This window comes from Hydra vulgaris, chromosome 11 (genome assembly GCF_038396675.1).
Source record: "Hydra vulgaris chromosome 11, alternate assembly HydraT2T_AEP".
NCBI classification, from domain to species: domain Eukaryota; kingdom Metazoa; phylum Cnidaria; class Hydrozoa; order Anthoathecata; family Hydridae; genus Hydra; species Hydra vulgaris.
In genome coordinates, this window is record NC_088930.1 from 24,070,680 (window position 1) to 24,092,905 (window position 22,226).

Here is a 22,226-nt window from a genome sequence, read left to right on the forward strand (position 1 = left end):
TCCCGAATGTCTTACAAAAGGTTACTGGAGCAGTTCTTCAAGATTGTGGAGTTGATATCGCAAAATGCAAAGTCAACAGCATTAAAGAAGATGAAAAAAACTGCCAAGGATACTGCAGAAATTGCTAAATTAGATATAAAGAAGGCCGTGGAAAAAAGCCGTTATCCCTGTATAATTCATTTTGACGGAAAGACTTCGTTTAAAATGAATCAGGAAAAAAAATTGAAGAATGAATGATTAGCTGTGCTTTTAATATTGAGGGGGTGTTGCATCTTCTTGGAGTACCTGCCTTGCCGTTATCTTCAGGTGAAGATATATATATAGGAATCATGAAAATACTAGAAGAATATGACCTCATTTCAAAAGTATGCGGAGTATGCTTTGATACAACTTCAAGTAATACTGGTTCTAAGAAAAGATCACTTATTAGGATTGCAAAAGAGGTAGACAAATACCTTCTTCTACTAGCATGTAGGCATCATATCATTGAGCTTAGAATAGTTCGTTTCTGTGAAGCAGTGATAAAAGAGAATAGCGTAGGGCCTGAAAATCCCTTATTCGTAAAGTTCAAACATATGTTTGAGAACCCTAAATTCAATTACGACAAAAATAACCTGACCTCTTTTGATTGGAAAACCGTTGAAGGAACAGTTTTGAAGGAAGCTGCAAGGAAAACTTTAGATCACTGTGAGACCTATATTACTAAAAAACGCAATATGAGGAATGACCGAAGAGAGTTGGCTGAACTAACCATGCAGTATTTATCCCCTTCTGCACATTTCAAGTTCATCATGCTAGTTTTTTAGGCAAGAGTTTATACTACCTTAAACTTCAGCTTTTGTGCAAGCAACTGACATTTGTGCAAGAAAATGATTATCTACGCGAAGATTTAAAACTCATCTGCAAGTTCATAGTATGTTTTTACACAAGGTGGTACCTTCAAGCACATAAAGCGATTCAATCTCCTGCGTCTAATCTTGATGCAATCTTTCAGATGAATGAGCATAAGAAAGTTTGCTCCAATCCGGAGGCAGTAGACGCTGTGTTCAGCATTTCTTTATAAGCATACATGGTATCTTGATTCAACGATTATATAACGATGCCGGATCCAGATTTTTTTAAACATAGAAGCAAAGAACGAATAGACAAGTTTAATATCATAAATAATATGAAGGTACCAACTCTCTCTCTTTTGGTTAATGAGTTTTCATATTTAATTTTTTCAATGATAGAGTTGGATAATCAAAGAGTGAGAGACTGGTTGTCACTTCCACCCTAATATTGGCACACCCAGTCCTCATTTAAGAATTTTGAAAACTTTGCCAAAATGTTAATTGTTGTCAATGATCATTCTGAACGAGCAATCGGAATGGTGCAGCAGTTTGTGCGAAGATACATAAATGAAGATGACAAGCAGAACAGACTTTTAACCGTCTACAAAGTAAGGTTAACTTTCAAGGTTTTTGGTGTGGGAAAAAGTAATATTACCAAAAAAAAACTATCAAAAAGCCTGATGTCACTCTCTTAACTAAAGAAGAGGAAATTGTAGACTTAGGAAATTGTTGTTCATTTTAAAATACTTATTTCAATTAATGCATAACTTTTGTCTTGATAGTATTTGTAAAGATTTTTATTAAATGGTAAATTACTTGTTTAGTACAAAATAGTTTGTTTTTTTGGTTATTAACATAATTTGCTAATTTCATAACCACTTGCGTAACTTAAACTTTTCATTTTTTGATTTCTTAAATATCGTTTTAACCGAGAATATGTAAAAAAAATGATGACATACCCTTTTAAAATGAAAATATAGATAACAAATAACAAACAAAACAAAAAAAAAAGAAATAAATTTTTCATTTAAATCCCCCTCAAACACCCAGAACACACCCTATTTTTCCTTTTTTGAAGAACAACTTCTTAACTACTTTAGTCTTGAGGGGGACTTAAAAGTCACCCAATTGACCTAAAAATATTTTTGACTAAGTTTTAGCATATTTGCTCCAACTTTAGCTGGGTATGTACTTCGTTTTCAAAAATTCCCTCAAAATGACTACCCCTAATATATATATATATATATATATATATATATATATATATATATATATATATATATATATATATATATATATATATATATATATATATATATATATATATTATTGCCGAACTTAATAGTGAGTGTTAGTAGTGCCCATTCAAGTGTGCTTGACACAAAATACTTGGTAGCAATTGTAATAGAGGTAATGGCGAGAAAGAGTTGCAGCACTTTTTGTTTTAAGAAAATGTGAACTAAAGTGTATGCAAATATTTAACTTATGTAAACTTCATATTATGTAATATTAAAACATACTAAAACAAGTATCAAGTTTTATAGTTTTACTTTCACTTGAAAACTGCATTGTGGCAACATATCATTAATTTAATTGATCTATAACATTTTGTTTCTGTTTTATAAAGTCTTTTGTTTGTTAAATAGGTTTAAAATATATGACAGACAATATGCCTGCATGGCTGAGTGGTTAGTTCGCAGAGGTCTTTAACCCCCCGAAACGACACTGATGATAGCCCACTAAACTACTGAGCTGTCGGTGATATGCATTTAGGAGAAAAACAAACCTAATTATAAATCTTTTATAAGGGATTGTCCATAAAGTATGTACACTCGGAGGGGAAGAGAGTGTCTGCAAATGGCGTATATATATGGGAGGGCAGTGGGTCAATTATAAAAGTAAGGAGACTAAATTATAAAAAATATAATAAAATGTTGGATAGGTAGGTTAAACATGTGGGTACTTTTAGGGAGGTGGTGGGTACTCAAAAAAGCGTATAGCGAAATGTGGGTGGGGGGGTTGGCCTTATGTAAAATAATAAACAACCCTTTAAGCTCTGCGTATGTAGAAAAGGTGCACATGTAATTTTTTTTCTATTTTTTTTTCAAACTTTATAGCAATTTTTCTGAGTCATTAATTTTGCTGAAAAATATTAAAGTAAATAAGGAATAGGTGTAGAAATAATCGTTGTGGAATATATATGTATAGAAGTAGTGGAATATAAGTCTAGAGTTTGGTAAAGACCCGTATTTTATGGGTCAAGAAAGCTAGGACATATGTATACTTGTATATATATATATATATATATATATATATATATATATATATATATATATATATATATATATATATATATATATATATATATATATTACTAAAAAAAATTAAAATTCAATACTTTTTAACTAACATGTTTTTTCTTTGGGATTTTAGAATTTTGATTTTTTTTTTTTTTCAAAAGCAATAACAATTGAATTTTATTTAACAATTATCAATTAGTATTATTTATTAATTTTTAATGATTTTGATTATAGCTATGGTTTGTATATATATACATATATATATATATATATATATATATATATATATATATATATATATATATATATATATATATATATATATATAATATTTATAGCTATATATAATACAAAATGTTTATAATTTCAAAAAAAAGTTGTAATTTAGTAAAATTGTTAATTATTAAAAAAATATTGTAAATAGTATTTTTAAATTTAAAACAAAATATTTTTCGACTTATAGAATTTTAGAGGCAGCGCGGTGCTCTTTATTTACAGACAATGGTTTTTCTGCACTTGCTATTGGTTGCCATGAGTTACAAAGACTTGATCTTGATGAATGTGTTTTGGTAAACAATTAATAATATAAATATTTTGGTAAATAAATTTATTTATATTAGAAGTATAATTAATTATTAGGGTAGTACTTAACAAAAAAATTTTTAAACAATGTGTTCTCACACCCCTTTATGTGTTTTATGTAATAAGAAAGTAAAAAAATTTTTGAAATTTTATTAGCCTTTAAAAAGTATTTTTATATGTATCATTATTAAAAACTTTTTTTTAAATCATAACTTTTTAGATTTATATTCATGAAGGTAAGTGGTATTTTAAAAGCATACATATTTTTAAGGGAGGAAGGGGGGCGGCATGGAAACAGTGGAAGGGTCAAATTTCTAAATCTTTTGCATGTGTAATTTATGGACAACCACTAACTGAAAAGTTCTATCATATATTTGATAGAAATGGCGAGACAAAGACTACTCTTGATACTACTTTGATACTTCTCTTGACATTTCAAAGGTTTATGATAACATTTTGATTAAGTCTTCTACATTTGTTTTTTACAGTGTTTCTGGGAAAGTTTTTTAAATCATTAAATAATTCCTTTTTAACTATAAAAATTGTTCTTGATGGGCAACACTCTCTATTTGTTTATAGTAACTTCTGGGGTACCACAAGGTTCCCTCCTTAATTATATGTTGTTTCTCACCTATATTGATCTCTTTGGTAATTTTACCTGCTAAAATTTACTATCTGCAAAAATTGTCTCTTTATTTTGCTCAGTAATTATTACTCCTGGTTTTTTTTAGAACTCTCCATTTTAGACAAGACCCAAAGTTCTATTGTAAATGTTGTTAGACCTACTCTAGGTGCCAAGATAGAGCCTTGTCCAATTGTCAAAAGGTACATCTTTTTCTTTTTTCTAGAAACACTTTTATGGCTGCTGTTCAAGCGAGCTACTTGTTTTATTTAACAAAACTTAATTTCATGTGGCTTATCCAGCAGTTTCATCTTTTTACTGTAATTGTTTCATTATGCTCAAAAAACTTTTTTTTTGTTTTTTTTGTTTCAGCATTGTTGCTTTGGAATTCTCCTCTTTGTGTTTTCCAGACAATAACTTATACGAGTCTTCTTCACATTTGATACAACTTATACAACTTATACAAGTCTTCTGTCTTTTACTTTCTTTCTCCTTAATTCTTTTCTTAACTGTTAATTGTGATTTAATTTCTTACTTAAATGTTGCTTGCAGTCTTGTTCTTTTTTTTTTGTTGAATAAAGTAAATTTATTAAAAGAGATCACATCACATATAACAAAGTGACAAGACCTTGCTGCTACTTTTACTTACTGTAGTTAAAATTCTAATTACACAATTACATACTACTAATCGTGATAGCTAAATCTTAAATTGCTAAATCCTCATTATAGTTATTATTATTAGCATGAAGCATCAGCAGCAGCATTAGGAGTAGAAGTGCACATATCTCAAGTGTAAGATTTAACACTGACATATCTTACCTTAATTTATTACCAAATAGTACCACAATTAACTCCATCAATCAACACGACTCTGTCAATCAAACTTGTCTTTTATTATCATTTTTATGTATAAGTGGCAGATGGATGCTAAAAAAAGTTTTTGACATTATACAACAAAGAACAACAAAAACAAAGTTAGCTTAAAAGTATGACTTTTTCACCAATCAAATCTTTAGAAACAAAAAAAAAATCATAATACTTACATATATACTGTATACTAATTATGGTACTTACATATATACTTTATTTTAATACTTAGGTCATTAGAGAAGTCCATAGAACTTCATCTATAAAGATACAATGAAACAGGAAATAATCAAATATTTATGTATCATTTTAAACTGTGTTTAATTATGAACATTTTGAGTACTTGTTGAAATATTTTGAATGTTTATTAAAAAAGTTATTTAAATTTTATTATATACGTTTAAAAGAAAAAATTTAAAAATGGGAAAATTTGAATACCGAGCATATATTTAAACCCGTGCTCTACTTGGAGTTTCAGCACAAGCCATAACAGATTAATTGGTTTTAGTTCATTGTGACCAAGCTCCAAAATATAGTACAGTTGCCAAGTGGGCTACTTTATTTAAAGATGTTGGAGAGAGTCTCAAAAATGATCCTCGCTTAGGGCACCCTCAAACCACACATACAGCTAAGAATATTGAACATGTGCGAGCCATTATTGAAAAAAATCTGCATGCAACACATGATATAATTGAACACCTGACATTGATTAATCGTTTTACAATCAACAAAATTATTCACAACGCACTTAGTAAAGAAAATTAACATCAAGTTGATACCCCACGAGTTAACCGATCAAAATTGCAATAGAGTTGAGGCATGTAAGGAAAATTTAGCATTTCTGAGAAACGCCCCATGGAGACTATGTGATATTATTACAGGGAATGAGTTATGGATTTATTTGAGACAAGTTGGACACAAGTTGGCTAACGCTATTTGGGTCGGTGAAGGTGAAAGTCCAAGAACTATAGTAAGATGCGACAGGTTTCAGCCGAAAAACATGTTCTACATCTTCTTCAAAACAACAGGTGTTGTTCATTTGGGGTATGTTGAAAAAGGAGACACCATTACTAGCGAATATTGTATAAAAAATTGTTTGAAAACTCTTATATGCGAAATAAGTAAGCAAAGACCTAAAACAAGCACTCAAAATTTCAAATTTCTCCATGATAACGCTCAACCTCATGTGACTCAAACTGTCACAAATTGTCTAAGCCAAGCTGGAGTTACAATAATTCGCCATCCACCATACTCACCAGGCTTAGCTCCATCCGATTGCTGGCTATTCGACTTGATAAAAAAAAATCTTGATGGCAATACTGACATCGAAAGTCAAAAAAACTCGAAATAACGAAGCTACTTCAAAGTATACCCAAAGAAGAGTATAAAAAAACGTTTGAAAAATGGCTTGAAAGGATGCAACTTTGTATAGATAAAGATAGACATTATTTTGAACATTTAATAAAATACAAATAAAAAACTCTTTTTTTTTTTTTAATAGGGGAGTTCTACGAACTTTCCTAACGACCTAAGTAATAATACTTGCATATATCATTATAAATAATATTTTTATACTTGTTACCTGTAATTAAAGTTTATTTTAAATAATTAAGATTTTTTTTTTAATTATTTTTTAGATAAGTGACCACACCCTTCACTCATTGTCATTAAATTGTCCTCATATTGAAACATTAGTAAGAGTTTTTTGTTTTTGCATGATATTTTTATTTATTTTTTTATTATATTTTCATTAAAAATACTAAACTATTGTATTTTATATTACAATTATACATTTTTTTTTCTGTTTCTGATACTTGCAAAAAAAAAAAACATAAAAAAAAATTGTATTTAGACATTATCTTATTGCGAACTAATAACAGATGAAGGAATTCGTTATATTAGTGGTGGTCCATGTGCTATAGAACATTTGAAAATTATTGAATTAGATAATTGCCCATTGATTACAGATGCATCCTTGCAACATTTAATGTAAGTGTAAATGATATTTCAACAATTCAAGTTTCATTAATTTTAATTTTGTATTTTAATAATATCCCAATAATATTACTGTTTGTAATTTTTCATTTTCACTAAAAACTTTATTTATGTTTATTAATGTTCCATGTATGGCTCTTATATTAAAAACATAAACACTAAATGTTGCTTTTTTTTCTCTTTCTTTTTTGTTTAAAAGTAAATATTTTATTCTGCTTACAATTAATTTAAACGACTTTTAATTATTAAAATGTTGAACAAACTTTGTATATTGATACCTATCTGCAGGTTCAAGGATAAGCTTATCTCTTACATTCCACATCTTTTTAAGCTGTAGTTTATAACATAAATTTGTAATCAAGAAATTGTAATATGTAATTGAGAAACACAATATGTAGTTTAGATATTGTAATTAAGAAATGCAACATGTTATTAAGAAATAGTATGTAATTCAAAAACAAAGCATGTGATTTAGAAATTGTAATGTTGAGAAATACAATGTGTAATTAAGAAATTGTAATATGTAATTGAGAATACATAAATTGTAATTGAAAATGCACAATGAAAGCTTGTTGGTTATAATAAACTGTCTTCTTTTACATAAATTTAAATAAGTGAATAATACCAAATTTAGCATTTTTATGCATCAGTAATAATAATGAGTTTCAAAGGTTGTTGTGTTATATATTAATACACTATAACCAAAAAGTCTGTTATTAGATTAAACCTGTCTCAACATTCATTTCACCAAATTTGTTTACACCATTTTCTGGAATAACCAGATCCAACTTGTCTGATTTGTTGGCATGAAATTTATACAGCTGAGCAAGTTGAAAGAAAACATGTTTTATCTTCATTAAATGACTGAGTAGTTGTTGAATGTGCTGAGAGAAATGAAGATAGGGTGACAAACTTTAGGTGTCAAATGAAGATTGGGTGACTCTGGCGCAAACTTTAGGTATCAAATATAAAAAGCATACAATTGGGTTTGCAGTAGAAATTCAAATTTCACCAGAAAAGATGGTTTTAAGCCACACAAAAAAAGACATGGGTTAATAATGATTCTCGGTAGACCCTGGTAGTATAAGCGTTAACACAAAAAGAATTGTCAGTTGCATCAAAGGCAGATTTTTTTCATTAAAAAAAGTGCACAAGAGCCTTTTACAAAGAGCAGTAATGAAAACAAACAAAAAAAAGCTGATTATATTAGGAATATCAACGAATGCAGTTTAGAAAGTATTGTTTATACCGCAAAAAGTACAATAATGGGAGGTGATTGTGTACATAATGTACAAAATAGGACCACACATTATGCAATGATTTTAAATATGGAAGATGTGCAAGTTAAAATTTAACTAAACATTGTGATCATTTTTTTGTCATTAAAATTGTCATTTTTGTCATTAAAAATATCATTTTAATGATATTGTTTAAATTTGATCTAAACTTCATACTTTTTTTGTTAAACAAATTATTTATTTGTTATTTGTTACTCATCTGAATTCTCAATTGAACTTTAAAATGACAGTTCCAATTAACACGGGATTTTTCCAGTTACCGCTACTTTTTTCCAGTTACCGCTACTTTTTTATATTATTGATAATATATTATCACTTATTGAAAACCAACGTATTTGGTCATTTTGGTTTGGCCAGATCCAGCCTAAAATTAAAAAGTAGATCCAGCCTAAAATTAAAAAGTAAATTAAGGCTAAAAAAATTAAAAAGTACAAAGAACTTAGTTCTATGTTAAAAAAAATAAAGTAAGAAGAAGCTTTGTGGTTTTTATGCTTGTGGTTGCATGCAATGTAGTGATATTATAATATGAGATAAACTAATTATAGGATATATTCTGTAGTATTATATATTCTGTAGTATTATATATTACATGAACTTTGTAATAGTCTTTTCAATTGACTATTTTATTTAAACAATATTAGCTAAATCCAATTGTTTCTAACCACACATACCAACTACACATGCCAATCATAGATACCAACTGCACATACCAACCATACATATCAACCACACATATCAACCACACACACCAACCACACATACTAAAAATACATACTAATCACACATACCAGCCATACAATAATCCTCTTGATTTTTTTAAAGTGAATCTTATTTACTATACTCATTATCTAAATGAGTATAAACATATTTTATGTTTTTTCTTCAGGAACTGTCAAATGTTGAAGAGAATTGAGCTTTATGACTGTAATAACATAACAAAAGCTGGGATAAGAATTTTGAAAGTAAGCGTTATTTATAGATTTATAATATTATCAGTTATTATAATTAAATAGTTTAAACTGTTTGCATTCAAAATATTATATGCTTTCATATAACATTTGTAGGCCATAATATATAGTAATAATAGGCCTTAATATTATATACTTTCACGCAACATTTATAGGCCATAAGTATATAAACTTTTAAAAGTTCTGATTACTAACATCAAAACTCTATAACTTTAATGATTTGTAAATTATATTCCCTGAACCCTATAATTCAGGGTTAAGAGAAATAAATTAAAACATTTCAAAAAAATTTAAATTTTTTAGAGTCGTTTGCCTAATATTCATGTTCAAGCTTATTTTGCTCCAATAACGCCCCCTGTTACCACTGGAGATAGACAACGGCGTATTTGTAGATGTTGTTCACTCTTTTGAATTGCCAACTATTGAATCTATTGTATATCGATAAGTATAAATATATCTTAGATTATTGTAAATATTTAACAATCTTACAGAATAGCTGTATTTTTATTCGAAATAATTGTTTATGGTTTTTGCTTACTTTTGTTCAATGGTATAAAACCGAATAAAAAAATTTTCTTCATTTTTGCGAATTCTGATTTCTTTTGGTTTTGCTGAGGTTTTTTAAAAATTCTTTATTTATAATTTTTTTTTGTATAATTTGTAGTTGCATTAGTTACTCAATCCCATTCTTCTAAGAAACTAGAAACTACTCTACTCTCCATGCCGTTTGATTAAGATGGAAGTTTGTTAGTGGTTGTTTATAAGTTATATCACGTTACGTTTAAAAAATAGAATAGCATGATATAAATTAAAAGTTGAATTTTCAGCGTGACATAATTAATAAACAGCTCTTTGTCGAACACTTTTTTAGTTATAGAAGTTCCTACTTATGTTTTTTATTTTTTAAATGAAATGATAAGTAAATGGGATGGGAAACCAATGAAACTAAATCGAGTAAATTGCAACAAAAAAAGCTATTTTTTACTGTATTCTTTGTTCTAAAAGATTGTAAACAATGTATTAACGAATTAAGTCTGTACATATATATTTTTAAAAGACATATTTTTTAATTTTTACACATGTTGTACCTTAAATAAATTACAATAACGCATATTTTATGTGTAGGGCAACCAAAAATATGCTCTAAAATATGTTTTAAGCGCTTAAATTAAGTCGTGAAAAACCAGTTTTAAGAATATGAAGTAAAATATGCTCTATAAAACTTTTCCTTTTTTTTACTAAACATTTTTGCTTTGTTTTACTTTACTTTGAAAACACATTAAAATAAGTAACTAATGTAATGTAGAGTAATTCCGTGTCTTAATAACCAATCATTTTTCTACCCTATGTTCCTAGATTATTTTTATAAGTCACCATAATACTTTATAAAAAATGATAAATCCCAAAATTTCAAATAAAATTTTTTTAACGGTTTCAAGGCAAAACTTTTCATCGATTCTAAGTTATGATTGTTTCAATATTTTTGAATCAATCATAACTTCAAGAATAACTTAGATTATTTAATATATATTGGCTCATATTATTGTTTTAAAAAATTTACCGCACACACCAAATTTTTGCTTTTAGTTGAGTGACTTTTTCACATTTGCGGTAAACCAACCGAAATAATAAAACAACAGACAACTTTGGCGTTTATCGATTTCCACAGTTTCAGCATATTTTCGGGTACGCACGGGAAAGCAGAATTTGGGTTTAAATGCTTTGACTTTTTGGTTACTGCAGCTACTGTAGAATCTACTGTATTATGTTAGTGATAATTATAATAATTTTATGCATTTTCTGTGAAAACTCTAGGGTTTTAGCTTTTCAAAACATTGCGTACTACTTTATAGTAGTTGCTGTCTGATATTTTTTTAAATTTATCCCTGTTATAAAATCTCTAATACACTTATATCAATATTTAATTGCTGACACCTGTTTTAAGTTACAATATATTGGTGACCTTATCTACAATTGTGTGAAAATTCTTTTTATAACTAAATTTGGATTTTAAAGAATTTTAATATCTTAAAACTGTTAATTAAGTATTGGTAATAGATAACACTATTTGTGTATTATGAAGTTCAGTCTAGATGTTTTTATGGAAACTAATTTTAATATTAAATGTATACATTTTTTTAAATTTGATGTTTTTTTATATCTAAGGGAAGATTGGGTGAGATAGCGATTGGTTTGAGTTATTGCAACACTATCAGTCATGAAGCAATGATACTTTGTCAGTATTGTAATTGATTAACTGCATGAGTAAGTAGAAAAAAAATTATAATGTAAAACTCAAATTTTTCATTGGTCACGTGACCGGGACATTATGATTTATTATACGTTTTCTGTCTTCAATTTTGAAAAATATTTAATACTATATCTACTCTAAAGTAACACAAAATAAAATATCCCTAAAAAAGTTACACCTTAACATCCTATTAGCTTTTTTTTTTTTTTAATGTACATTTATTTTACTGTTTATTAAATATTTAACTGTTGAAAGTATTTGTAATTTAAAAGTATACAAATTAAAATATTGGCGTGGCAAGAGGAAGATATTACTTTGTCTTATCACCAAGCCCCATTCGTACGTATTTACAAAATTCATAATATTCATGTATACTTCACCAATTTTTTATTGAAAAATATGAAAGTAAAATAACAATTAGTCTAAGAAAAATATTATAAATAGTGTAATATAAAAAAAAAAGAAGCAATTATAAATAAAAAAGCGCGTATTTACAAGAATCGTATGATATACTTTACAACCAATTTATTTAAAAAATAAAAGAGTACTTTATTTAGAACAACCGCAGCCTACATGAAGTATATTTGAAAATAAAAGTAAAAGAAAAAAAAACAATTAATTGATAGTAAAAGAAAATTTTCATGAATAACATTGAGATTTCATGAAATAATATCGAGATTAGATTTCATGAACAACATCAAAAATAGAGGTAAGACAATGACTAAGTTATTGAAAAAAATGTTGATACATTCTGTGACATATTTTATATAATTGAATTTTAGTTTAAAAAAAGGATTTAAAATCGGATTTATATATATATATATATATATATATATATATATATATATATATATATATATATATATATATATATATATATATATACACACATATATAAGCCCTTTAATCCATGCCGTAAATATAAAATAACAATTATTAAAAAACCTAACAGTTTTTTAATAAATAAACGTAAAAAACATTGTAGGATATTAGGATCATTTATTATAAATAATAATCAATGGTCCTAATGTCCTACTATGTTTTTATATTGCTTAAGAAAAATTTTAAATACAAATATAAAATATTTAGTATATTAAAAACTATACTATTAAAAAGCATGCAAACAAATTCGCATAATCATTAAACTTTTTTTTTATACCATCAATTACCTTCAAATATCTAGAGAATTTTTTTAAATTATAAATTTTATAAAAAAGAAGAACTGAAGCAATAGCTAGTGACATGATCTTTTCTAAGATTGCCAAGCTGATAATGACAATCAATCGATGGGTAAGTTTATCAGTAGCAACCATTAATATTTCAGAAAAAGCTAAGCGCTACGTCGTTCATCAATTGCTTCTGCCTTAATTTTTCTTAAACTCATTAGGCGTTGCAATTACTTTAAGTTCATTAGTTAATATTTTATTCCATAATTTTGGTCCTCTAGTAGAAATCGAAAACTCAGTCGCCGCAAAATAACTTTTGGGTTGAATGTAACTGTTATTTGAGAATCAGGTTAGATACCTGTCAAAATTCTCAATTATTAACCAAGGTCCGTCATTATGGAATCAGTTAAAAAATAACAATATAAAAGATTTGAAAAGCACTTCCTCTTTTAAACGACAAATGAAATTGCATCTCCTTAACTTCTGATATTTATGCGTGTATGTTTATGTATGTGTGTGTAAGTATGTTTGCATATGTGTTTGTGTATGTGTATGTGTATATATGAGGATGTATATATGAGTTTTTATTCTTCACCTAGTATTTTTCAGAAAAAATATTTTATTGTAAATTTACTAAAGGCTTGTGGGCTTTAAATGTTATTTAATGTTATTGTAAATTATGTTATTGAGTTTTATTCTTCACGTAGTATTTTTCAGAAAAAATGTTTTATTGTAAATTTACTAAAGCCATGTGGGCTTTAAATGTTATTGTAAAGGGGCTCTATGAAAAGATTGTGGTGACACCAGTCATCCGTATCTTCTTTGAGCTCCTGTCTGTCTTATATATATTCTTTGTGTAACGTAAAAGTTTCATTGTAATTTTATTATTTTATTTTATATAAACAGCGAAAGAAAAAAAAAAAAAAAAAAAAAAAAAAAAAATTTATTTTGAATAACTGATAAAATATTTAAGGTGACTTTTATTAATTTTGAACATAAATACGAAAAGATGATAGATATTTGTTTGGTAGACATTTAATTGATAAACATTCATTATATTTGACTTAACAAATAATGCTTGGCAATGGTAAAACGACCAATATTGGAAATGATTATGATTGCATACCTTTGTTTATTAAATAGTTTTTTATTTTTATTTTTATTTGTACTGAACCAAATAATTTTAGCGTAATGGATGAACAAGAAATATAAGAGTTTTAAGCAAATTGAATTTAAAAAAGGTCTTACTCTACAAAGTACGCCAATATTCTTTGAGATTTTGTTTTTGAGATAATGTATGTGATCTCTCCACGTCATACTTTTGTCAAAAGGAACGCCGAGAAATTTTAATGTGATTTTTCTTTTTATGTCTTGATTGGCAATATAAAGTTTCGGAAGTTTTACCTTCATTATAAGAAATGTATTGATTTCTATTTGACAAATTGCTCTTAAACCTCGCAATATTTATGTTTAATAACATAGTTTTCTAATTTCATAAATATAATGAAATAATCGACACTGACATAAGCCTTACTAATATCAATAAATACACCTAATGAATATTATTTTTCATCTAATGTTTTAAAGATATTATGAACAAGATAAACGATTGCCTGATCAGTAAAGCACCTCTTTTTAAACCAAAATTGCTTTTCATAAAGAATGTTTTTTGCACCTAAAAAGTAATACAATTTTTTTTATAGATAATGTGTTTTAATAATTTTGAAAAGCGTAATAGTATGGAGATAATAATAGTATGAAGATTTGTAACTGGAGACACACTAGTCTCATATCCTGATTTTAGTATAAGTATTCCCTTTATAACTTTTAGCCCATCAGTAAAAATTCCTTGTTCCAAAGAGAAATTAAAATCCATAATTATAAACAACTGTTTTGATTAATTTTTAAACTGTTCCTATTTTTTTTTTTTTTTTTTGTATTTACAAACTTAATTGTACAAACTTACAAACTTAGGCAACTTTTTCCACAAGTGAAGTCCACTTGAATTGAATATGTAATTAATTTTGAAATATATGTAGGAACAATATAGTATTTATCTAAAATATTTGTTGGTATTTATAAACTACTTTGTCAAAATTGAAATTTTTTACGCATCTTCGTTTTATTCATGAAACGTTTTAATTGATTTTATTTATAACTATTTTATTAATTTATGTTTTAGTTTTACAGTTTGAATTAAAAGGTTAAATCTATTTATGATGACCAGTTTAGTCACATTTAAAACCTTTTTAAATATTTTGATAAAACCAAAAAGTTAAGTTACATAAAATGGGTCGAAAAGTAGTAAGCGAAGCAACAAAGTGGCAAAGAATAGGTATGAAGGATGCCTCAATTATCAGTAATCGAAAAGTTTTAAAATTTCAGAGAATTGTGTCAGATATACTCTGTAGACATTTAAACCAACAGATGGCATCCAACGTCATGCAGGTTATACCGAGGTTGCAAGGTAACGGCAGGTGTTCTGGTATTTGGGACTGCTTTAAATTTAACGGAGTAGGTGTGCGTAATATTTATACAGGCCGAGTCTACCAACATATATATAGAGAGACGTTAAAGAACTATATGGCTCCCTCAGTAAACATGTTGAATAATTGAAACGAATGCTGGAAATTTTAACAAGATTTGGCGCCTTCCCATACAGTTTGAACTGTAAATACATGAATGAAAGAAAAAAAAGTAGATTTATTGCCCTGGCCCCCTGGTCGGCTCGATTATTATATTTGAAACCAATTGAATCTATTTGGGCTTGGATGGGCAAAGAGTTAGTCAAGGTACAAATACGATCCATAAATAGCCTAAAGGAAGAACTAATACCATTTGGAGAAGAGTTCCAAACAAAGTTTCCAACAACCATGTTAAACATTCTTGTATCATTGAGTAATGTATATCTTATCTGAAAGATACTAAATAAAATACTTTTCGAAAATTTTTATCAATTCGCATGACGTAAAAAAAAATAACAACAGTTACCCTGATTGCTTGTTATTTCAAACGCCGCAGATAAAAAAAAAAAAATTAAACAACAAACTAAAAAATAACAATAAGCTAAAAATAATGACTATCTAAAAAATTTTATTTCTTCTAAAATTGTATTTACAAACTATTTTTAATTAGTTATATAGTTTATCTAATCGTATAAAATATGGGTAGCAAGTAACCTTTGCTTGAATATATTGATTTTTGAATTCAGCAAATGCACTTTTTTAATTTATTTTGCAATAGTCATGTAATTATTACTCGATTAAAGTTCTGCCTGAAAACATTATTTGCATTGAAATTAGATTGAAAAAACTAAAAACCCATTATGACCTAATGATTACCTAATAATTAGACAAGATGATCTTTAATGCGTCGGCTACCAAATTTTATAATGAGAACGCGACCAAGCAGATCTACTATTTCTAATATTGTCAACATACTGGCTCCGAGGAACAACCCCACTTGACCGCCAATATCACCTTTAAAAAAATATTTTTGTTAACTATTTTTTTATATAAAGTTTATAATTAAAAAAAAAGAACAATTTTACCAAATAAACTTTCTTCGTCATAAGCGGGTACTTGTTGTATAACCTGTGTTGTCATTTCTTCAAAATATAAATCTAACTCTAACAAATTATCTCTGAAAAAAAGAAAGAAGTTTAAACCTTATTTTTTTTATTATTATTGCAGAATATTACATATAGTTATAAATAATTGAAATACGTATTTTTATACAAACATGACACACACGAGAAAACAGTACTTTGGTAAACCTAACAGTTATAAAATATACCTCAAAAAATGTCTCATTCTCTCTTCATCAATGTGTTTAAGTTTTGCAAGTGCTTCACTGTAATGTTTAGCTGGCATTTGAGCATATGAAAGTTGTGTTTGGTACCGGATTTTTTCGCATGGAACTGGGCATTCGCAATGATCGGATTCATTCATAAAAGTTGCTGAAAATATTTAGTATTTTAACGATAAAAATTAAATTATAAGGTGTAATTAAGTTAAGTGTAATTAAGCTGTAATTAAGTGTGGTATAATAATAATACTAAAGTTTTTTACCGATTGCAGGTCTGACGCAATCTCTGATTTCATGTGGCAAACAAACAGGGGCTTGCCCTGCGTGTTGAAACGAACGACATTTGCAAATGCTAATAATAAATTCGGCTCGACATTTCATTAAGCAAGCTGATTTTGTATACTTCTTGCTTCCGTCAGGTTTTTTATCTTCGCATGCAGTCTCCCACGGTAGAGGTAAATTAAGAACCTTGGCAGAATAAAAAACTTTGTTTAATTTAATGGTGGAACCAATGCATATATAACTAATTTTTATTATTTATTTCTTAACAATATCTTGACTTGTTAACTTTTATTATTGTAATAAAGTTTTGTTTATTTAAATTGTATTAAATATTGTAATAGAAGAATATTGTAATAAAAAAATAAGTAAATAAAAAAATAAAAAAATTTATATATACTGCTTCCGCCATGGATTTGATATATGCATATACTAAATATATAGAAATTGCTTTGTCACACACACACACACACACACACACACACACACACACACACACACACACACACACACACACACACACACACACACACACACACACACACACACACACACACACACACACACTCACACACACACACACACATGCACGCACGCACACGCACATACACACAGACTCATATGATATGGCTCATATATACTAATTCCGAAAAATTATTACTTTTGTTTTTCTTATACTGCAGAATGTATGCATTCCAGGGTGAATAGCAAAACCAAGCTCGTTGATAAGAGGTGGCTCATTTTGATCGTGAATCATTACTTTAAAACCAGATGAGTCTCTTAAAATTCCATAGTATTGATCCTGTTGAACATTTAGTTGCAGTCGAAGTCCAAAATCCACTCCAGCTCGGTGAACTTTTAATAATGGATATTCAGGAGTACCAGGGTTAAATGTGTAACATAGCCCAAAATCTGTGAGAACAGAGGTGAAGTTTTCCGGTCCACACTTTTGTGCTTTCCAGTGGCACTTTTTAATCATGTGTCCAATTTTATGACCATGTTTTTTGACAAACTCAGAAAAATCAAAGTTGCGATCAAAGTAAATTTCTTCTTGTTTACTTTTTTCGTCTTTGTTAGCAATTTTTTTACGTTTCCATTTATTTTTTGGTAAAACAGATCTATAGTCTCTTATATTTGCAATATAAGGTCCTTGTTGACTGACTAGTTCTTGATGCGTTTGATTAAAACTCTCGAGAGGGGCGAGAATTGAAATTACCTAAAAAAGAAGTTAATCAGATTGTTTATTTTTATTGTACATATTAACTTATCTTAAGATCATTAATATAAATTAAATACTATAATAATTTTTTTATTTTTTATTAACGAATATCTTTATCAAAAGGGGACGTCCTTAAATCATATCATTGTAAACGATTTTAAGGCATTTATCCAAATTTCTCTCCGAATAAGTCAATAAATTTGCAAGTCAATAGTTAATTTTTTGGGATTCACTTGGGAACCTCGACAAAAATAAATAAACTACTCTCACAAAAGTCCTGAATACTTGAAACAAATGTATATTGAATTAAATTTGTACACCTTTAAACATTTTGTAATGCTAAAGTAAGTTTATATATTTTAAATATAAAATCATCAAAGGGGTTATATCAAATTATCAAAGAGGTTAGTTCTATAGGTTGTTAACTTTTATTTCCCACACCCATTATCTCTAAATTTTATGACACAAGTTATGAAAGTCCCCTAATATTAAACCGATATTCACACTTTACCGAATCAAAGGTTAACCACGTTTAGCAAAATGAAAGTTTCCACATTTTACCGAATAAAAGTTAAACTAATAACGATAAGTTGCGGAACAAATGTTTAACCCAAAACGACACTTTTCCGAATAGTATCAAAGAATGATATTAAAATAGTATACTGCGTACTTTTTCTCCTATTGTTCCGTTGATTAAATAATGTGGAAAAAAATTAAAATTGCATAAGGTTACAGCCGGAAAAACAATTTCATCTTGATAAATCATGTTTACTGTAGTAGTAATCGGGCGATTGAAGTACTTTATAATACTCTTGCGAGCTGAAAAAACAACTGCAAAAAGTGCAATGGACAAGATAAGAAGCCATATAATTCTTCTTATGATACCTTTCTCAAACACATGGCGAAATCCATTGAGCGTAAAGTTGTCTAAAAAGGTCAACCATAGTTTTTTTATTTCTGCATTTTTAACCTCTTCGTCATTTTTTCTGTTCTTATCAAATGCAGTATTAAGTTTCGAGTTTTTTTGCACGTTATCTCTTAATCTTTTTAATAATGCTATCTTAAGCGCAAACTCGATAAGTTTTTCCGTTTTACGAAACTTTTTTTCAATTTCCCAATCAAATTTCTCACCATTTGATTGTTTCGGTTGATCATTCAATTCATTTTGCGGCAAATGACTTTGATTACTTTCAATATCATCTTCAAAGTTCAACCTTTCTTGGTAAATTGGTTTGGAACTAATTTTAAATATATATTACATAAAAAGTTACTATTTTGTTTTAGTTTTTTTGTATTTTTATAAACTGATCGTTAAAAGTGGCGGATTGGTAATCTTTATATGCATCAGTAATTTTTATAGTAACTTATCTGATCTCTTAATACACGCTAATGCCGATTTCTTAGGAAGATAATCCCGACAAAACGAATGCTGCCAACTTTAAATGTAAAATGAGAATTTAATTTTTTTAAATTATGTTTTAGAAACAAATTTTATTTGAAATAATGGAAATAAATTAATACAAAGATAAGATACTAAAAATCATATTACTGAATAATAGTCTCAAGGTTCGTAAAAATAATTAGCAAATATCTCATTTTGTTTTTACCAATTTTTTTGATTATGAAAACTATGACTAAGCGGAAAAAATTTAAAAATACTTTATTATTTCATGAATTAATTTTTTTTTCTTGTTTGTTATAAGTTAAAAGCAATTAATAATAATAGTTAACGCTGATGAGATAAAGCGCCAGGCAACATCTGTGACAGCCGGTATATATTAATTACTGTTCAGTTTTAAATAAAAAAGCGTTAATAATAAGCTTTCTTGATTTTTGTCTTGTTGCTATTGCTTTTAAATCGACCGATTACAAGTTTGATTTAAAGCTGTTAAGTGTAATAGATTGAACGACTTAACGAATTAATGTTTTTAAATTTGCTTTATTTATAAATTTTTATAAATTTTTCAGAAAAGCCCGCCTAATTTCTTTGAAACCCGCGAATTTAGTAGCTTTTTTTTTTTTAAATTCTTGTTAAAAATGCCAACTGATTACATAACCGATTAAAAGTAGATTAGGTTCAAAATTTGTTTAAAAAAAAAAAGAATATGCAACCATTATGCCTGATTATATTAAGAAAGATTATATTAAAGTTAAAACTTTATATTGGTTTTAAAATTAAATATTCCCAAATTTAAATTAGAATTTCAAAAATGCACTAATTAGTTGTGACCGATTAAGTTTGCACACTCTAACATCCAGTGCAATATCTGTCCGCTATCTTTCTTTATGCTATCTTTCTAACTCAACTTCTTCTGCCTTTAACTCTAATAATCATCGTTCTTCTCAAACTTACTTACTCTTGGTCCTTCGAAGCGTGTTATAATGCTACTTAGTAAGCTGAACTCGTCTTCACGGGCCTCGGTTTACGACCTCTTTAAGGCAATTAGCCAGAGAAGGCTAATTTTCAAAGTTTTATAATTCGCAGCTAGAATGATGTATCAGCGTGAGATCAAATAGTACATTAAATACTATCCAAAGCTAGTATGACATACAAGCAACAATGAATGCATGATTCAAAGATGTGCCAAATGTACAGGTTTTGACAGTTTAAAAGCATTTTTAGTTAAGCAATTTAAAGTTGTCATTTTTTAAAGACAATTATTTAGTGAAAAAGCTATAACTTTGAACTTTTATTTTATTTCTTAAACCTCAGAATTAACCGTAAAATATTTTATATAATTACGTTTCATGCCGTAAAAATGCAGAGAAAGAGATTAGGAAATAATAGCATAAAAAAATTGTTAACATTACAAACCACGTACAAACAAAAAATGAAGGATGTTCAATACCTTAAATATAAATTTCTTGGTTAGAAAATGAAATTAATTTTCATTTAAAATTCTTATCTGGAAACTCTCAAACGTATCAGAAACGACAGATTTAAAGAGAGGGTGGCATACATTGCTTTTTAAAGACAAAGGAAAACTAGCTGAAATAATAGCAATTTCAAATCTGTCTGAAAAAGCTGAACAGGGCCAACGACAGGTTAAAAAAAAGTTCTATATCTAGAATTTTCCATCAAAAAAAAGGTCCTTTAAAAAAATGTGGAAGGCACGTGCCCCTCCCCCTGGCCCCCACGGTATCGTTGGCTAGGCTGAATACGATACAAAGTATATACTCAAAACAGCAAGATACACAGAAAAATAAATAGGTAATAAGAACTTAGAAAAATGTTATACAAGATCAACAATTTGTTTATGATATCAATAAAAACATTGACAAAGAAATTAAATAAATATCTCCAGAAGATGGACTTACTTTTCTATTAAATTATGGTTTTACATAATCTTAGTACATGGCTATAAGTTTGGAAAGTAAAGAGAGTGGTGCAGATACTTATCCACTTTACAACAATATTCTGGAATCTAATAAAAATCTATGACAAGGAGGCAAATGTGCCATAACAAAATCTTCTAAAACATACTGCTCAAAAAGAGAATTACAAGAGGCGCAAATCTTATCTAAAATTACCAATAAAGAAAAAGACTCAATTGAATTGATTTTTGTTGTTAATTGGGGATTTGATGGAGTCAGTACTTTTTCCCAATTCAACTAAAAGTTCGATAAGTTATCTGAAAGTTTATCAGACGATTCGCTTTTTTTGCTACAATTGTACCCTTAAGACTTCAAATATATGATTGGGATGTGTTTTTGGAAAACCCAACTCCTAATTCAGTTAAATTTTGCAGACCAATGAACTTAAGGTAGGATAAAAAAAGTAAAGAACTTATTCTAGAAACAAAAATTTTTGTTGAACGACAAATAAATGAACTTCCTTATGTTATAAGGTAGCTATCAAATGGAAAAGTTCCTAATATCTAAAACTCTTTATTTTTAATAGCCATCTTTTCTTTTTTTTTTTTTGCAATATAAATTTATTCAAGTCGTAAACCATAATATAAATACAAATAGCAGGGGCAAGAAGAACACTTAATTGGTCTTATCACCAAGCCCCTTAGTCTATACCGTAAATATAAAA

At 27.9% G+C, this 22,226-nt stretch overlaps 2 protein-coding genes across 4 annotated transcripts in view; one reads left to right on the forward strand and one right to left on the reverse strand.

Moving 5' to 3' along the window:
* The window catches only part of LOC100200452 (F-box/LRR-repeat protein 2), a 34,880-nt gene extending 24,898 nt beyond the window's left edge, over positions 1 to 9,982 (forward strand). Inside the window, exons 10-14 of the mRNA XM_065810521.1 lie at positions 3,597 to 3,702; positions 6,842 to 6,898; positions 7,057 to 7,193; positions 9,384 to 9,459; positions 9,769 to 9,982. Coding sequence (XP_065666593.1) covers positions 3,597 to 3,702; positions 6,842 to 6,898; positions 7,057 to 7,193; positions 9,384 to 9,459; positions 9,769 to 9,876 — 484 coding nt within the window. The 3' untranslated portion in view covers positions 9,877 to 9,982. The remainder of the gene's footprint in view (positions 1 to 3,596; positions 3,703 to 6,841; positions 6,899 to 7,056; positions 7,194 to 9,383; positions 9,460 to 9,768) is intronic.
* Positions 9,983 to 15,955: 5,973 nt separating this feature from the next.
* Positions 15,956 to 19,525, reverse strand: LOC100204327 (acid-sensing ion channel 1C). 3 transcript variants are annotated; one of them, XM_065810523.1, is made up of 7 exons: positions 18,858 to 19,525; positions 17,630 to 18,184; positions 16,953 to 17,157; positions 16,678 to 16,840; positions 16,433 to 16,524; positions 16,224 to 16,361; positions 15,956 to 16,156 (listed from the first exon to the last, which is right to left on the reverse strand). In XM_065810523.1, exons 1-6 carry the CDS (start codon positions 18,951 to 18,953, stop codon positions 16,231 to 16,233), a joined length of 1,242 nt encoding a protein of 413 aa, XP_065666595.1. In that variant the 5' UTR covers positions 18,954 to 19,525; the 3' UTR covers positions 15,956 to 16,156; positions 16,224 to 16,230. The 3 variants fall into 3 exon arrangements, with proteins under 3 accessions (XP_065666595.1, XP_065666594.1, XP_065666596.1); XM_065810522.1 differs by having other exon boundaries at positions 15,956 to 16,361; XM_065810524.1 differs by having other exon boundaries at positions 15,956 to 16,361; positions 19,319 to 19,508.
* Positions 19,526 to 22,226: the final 2,701 nt, after the last annotated feature.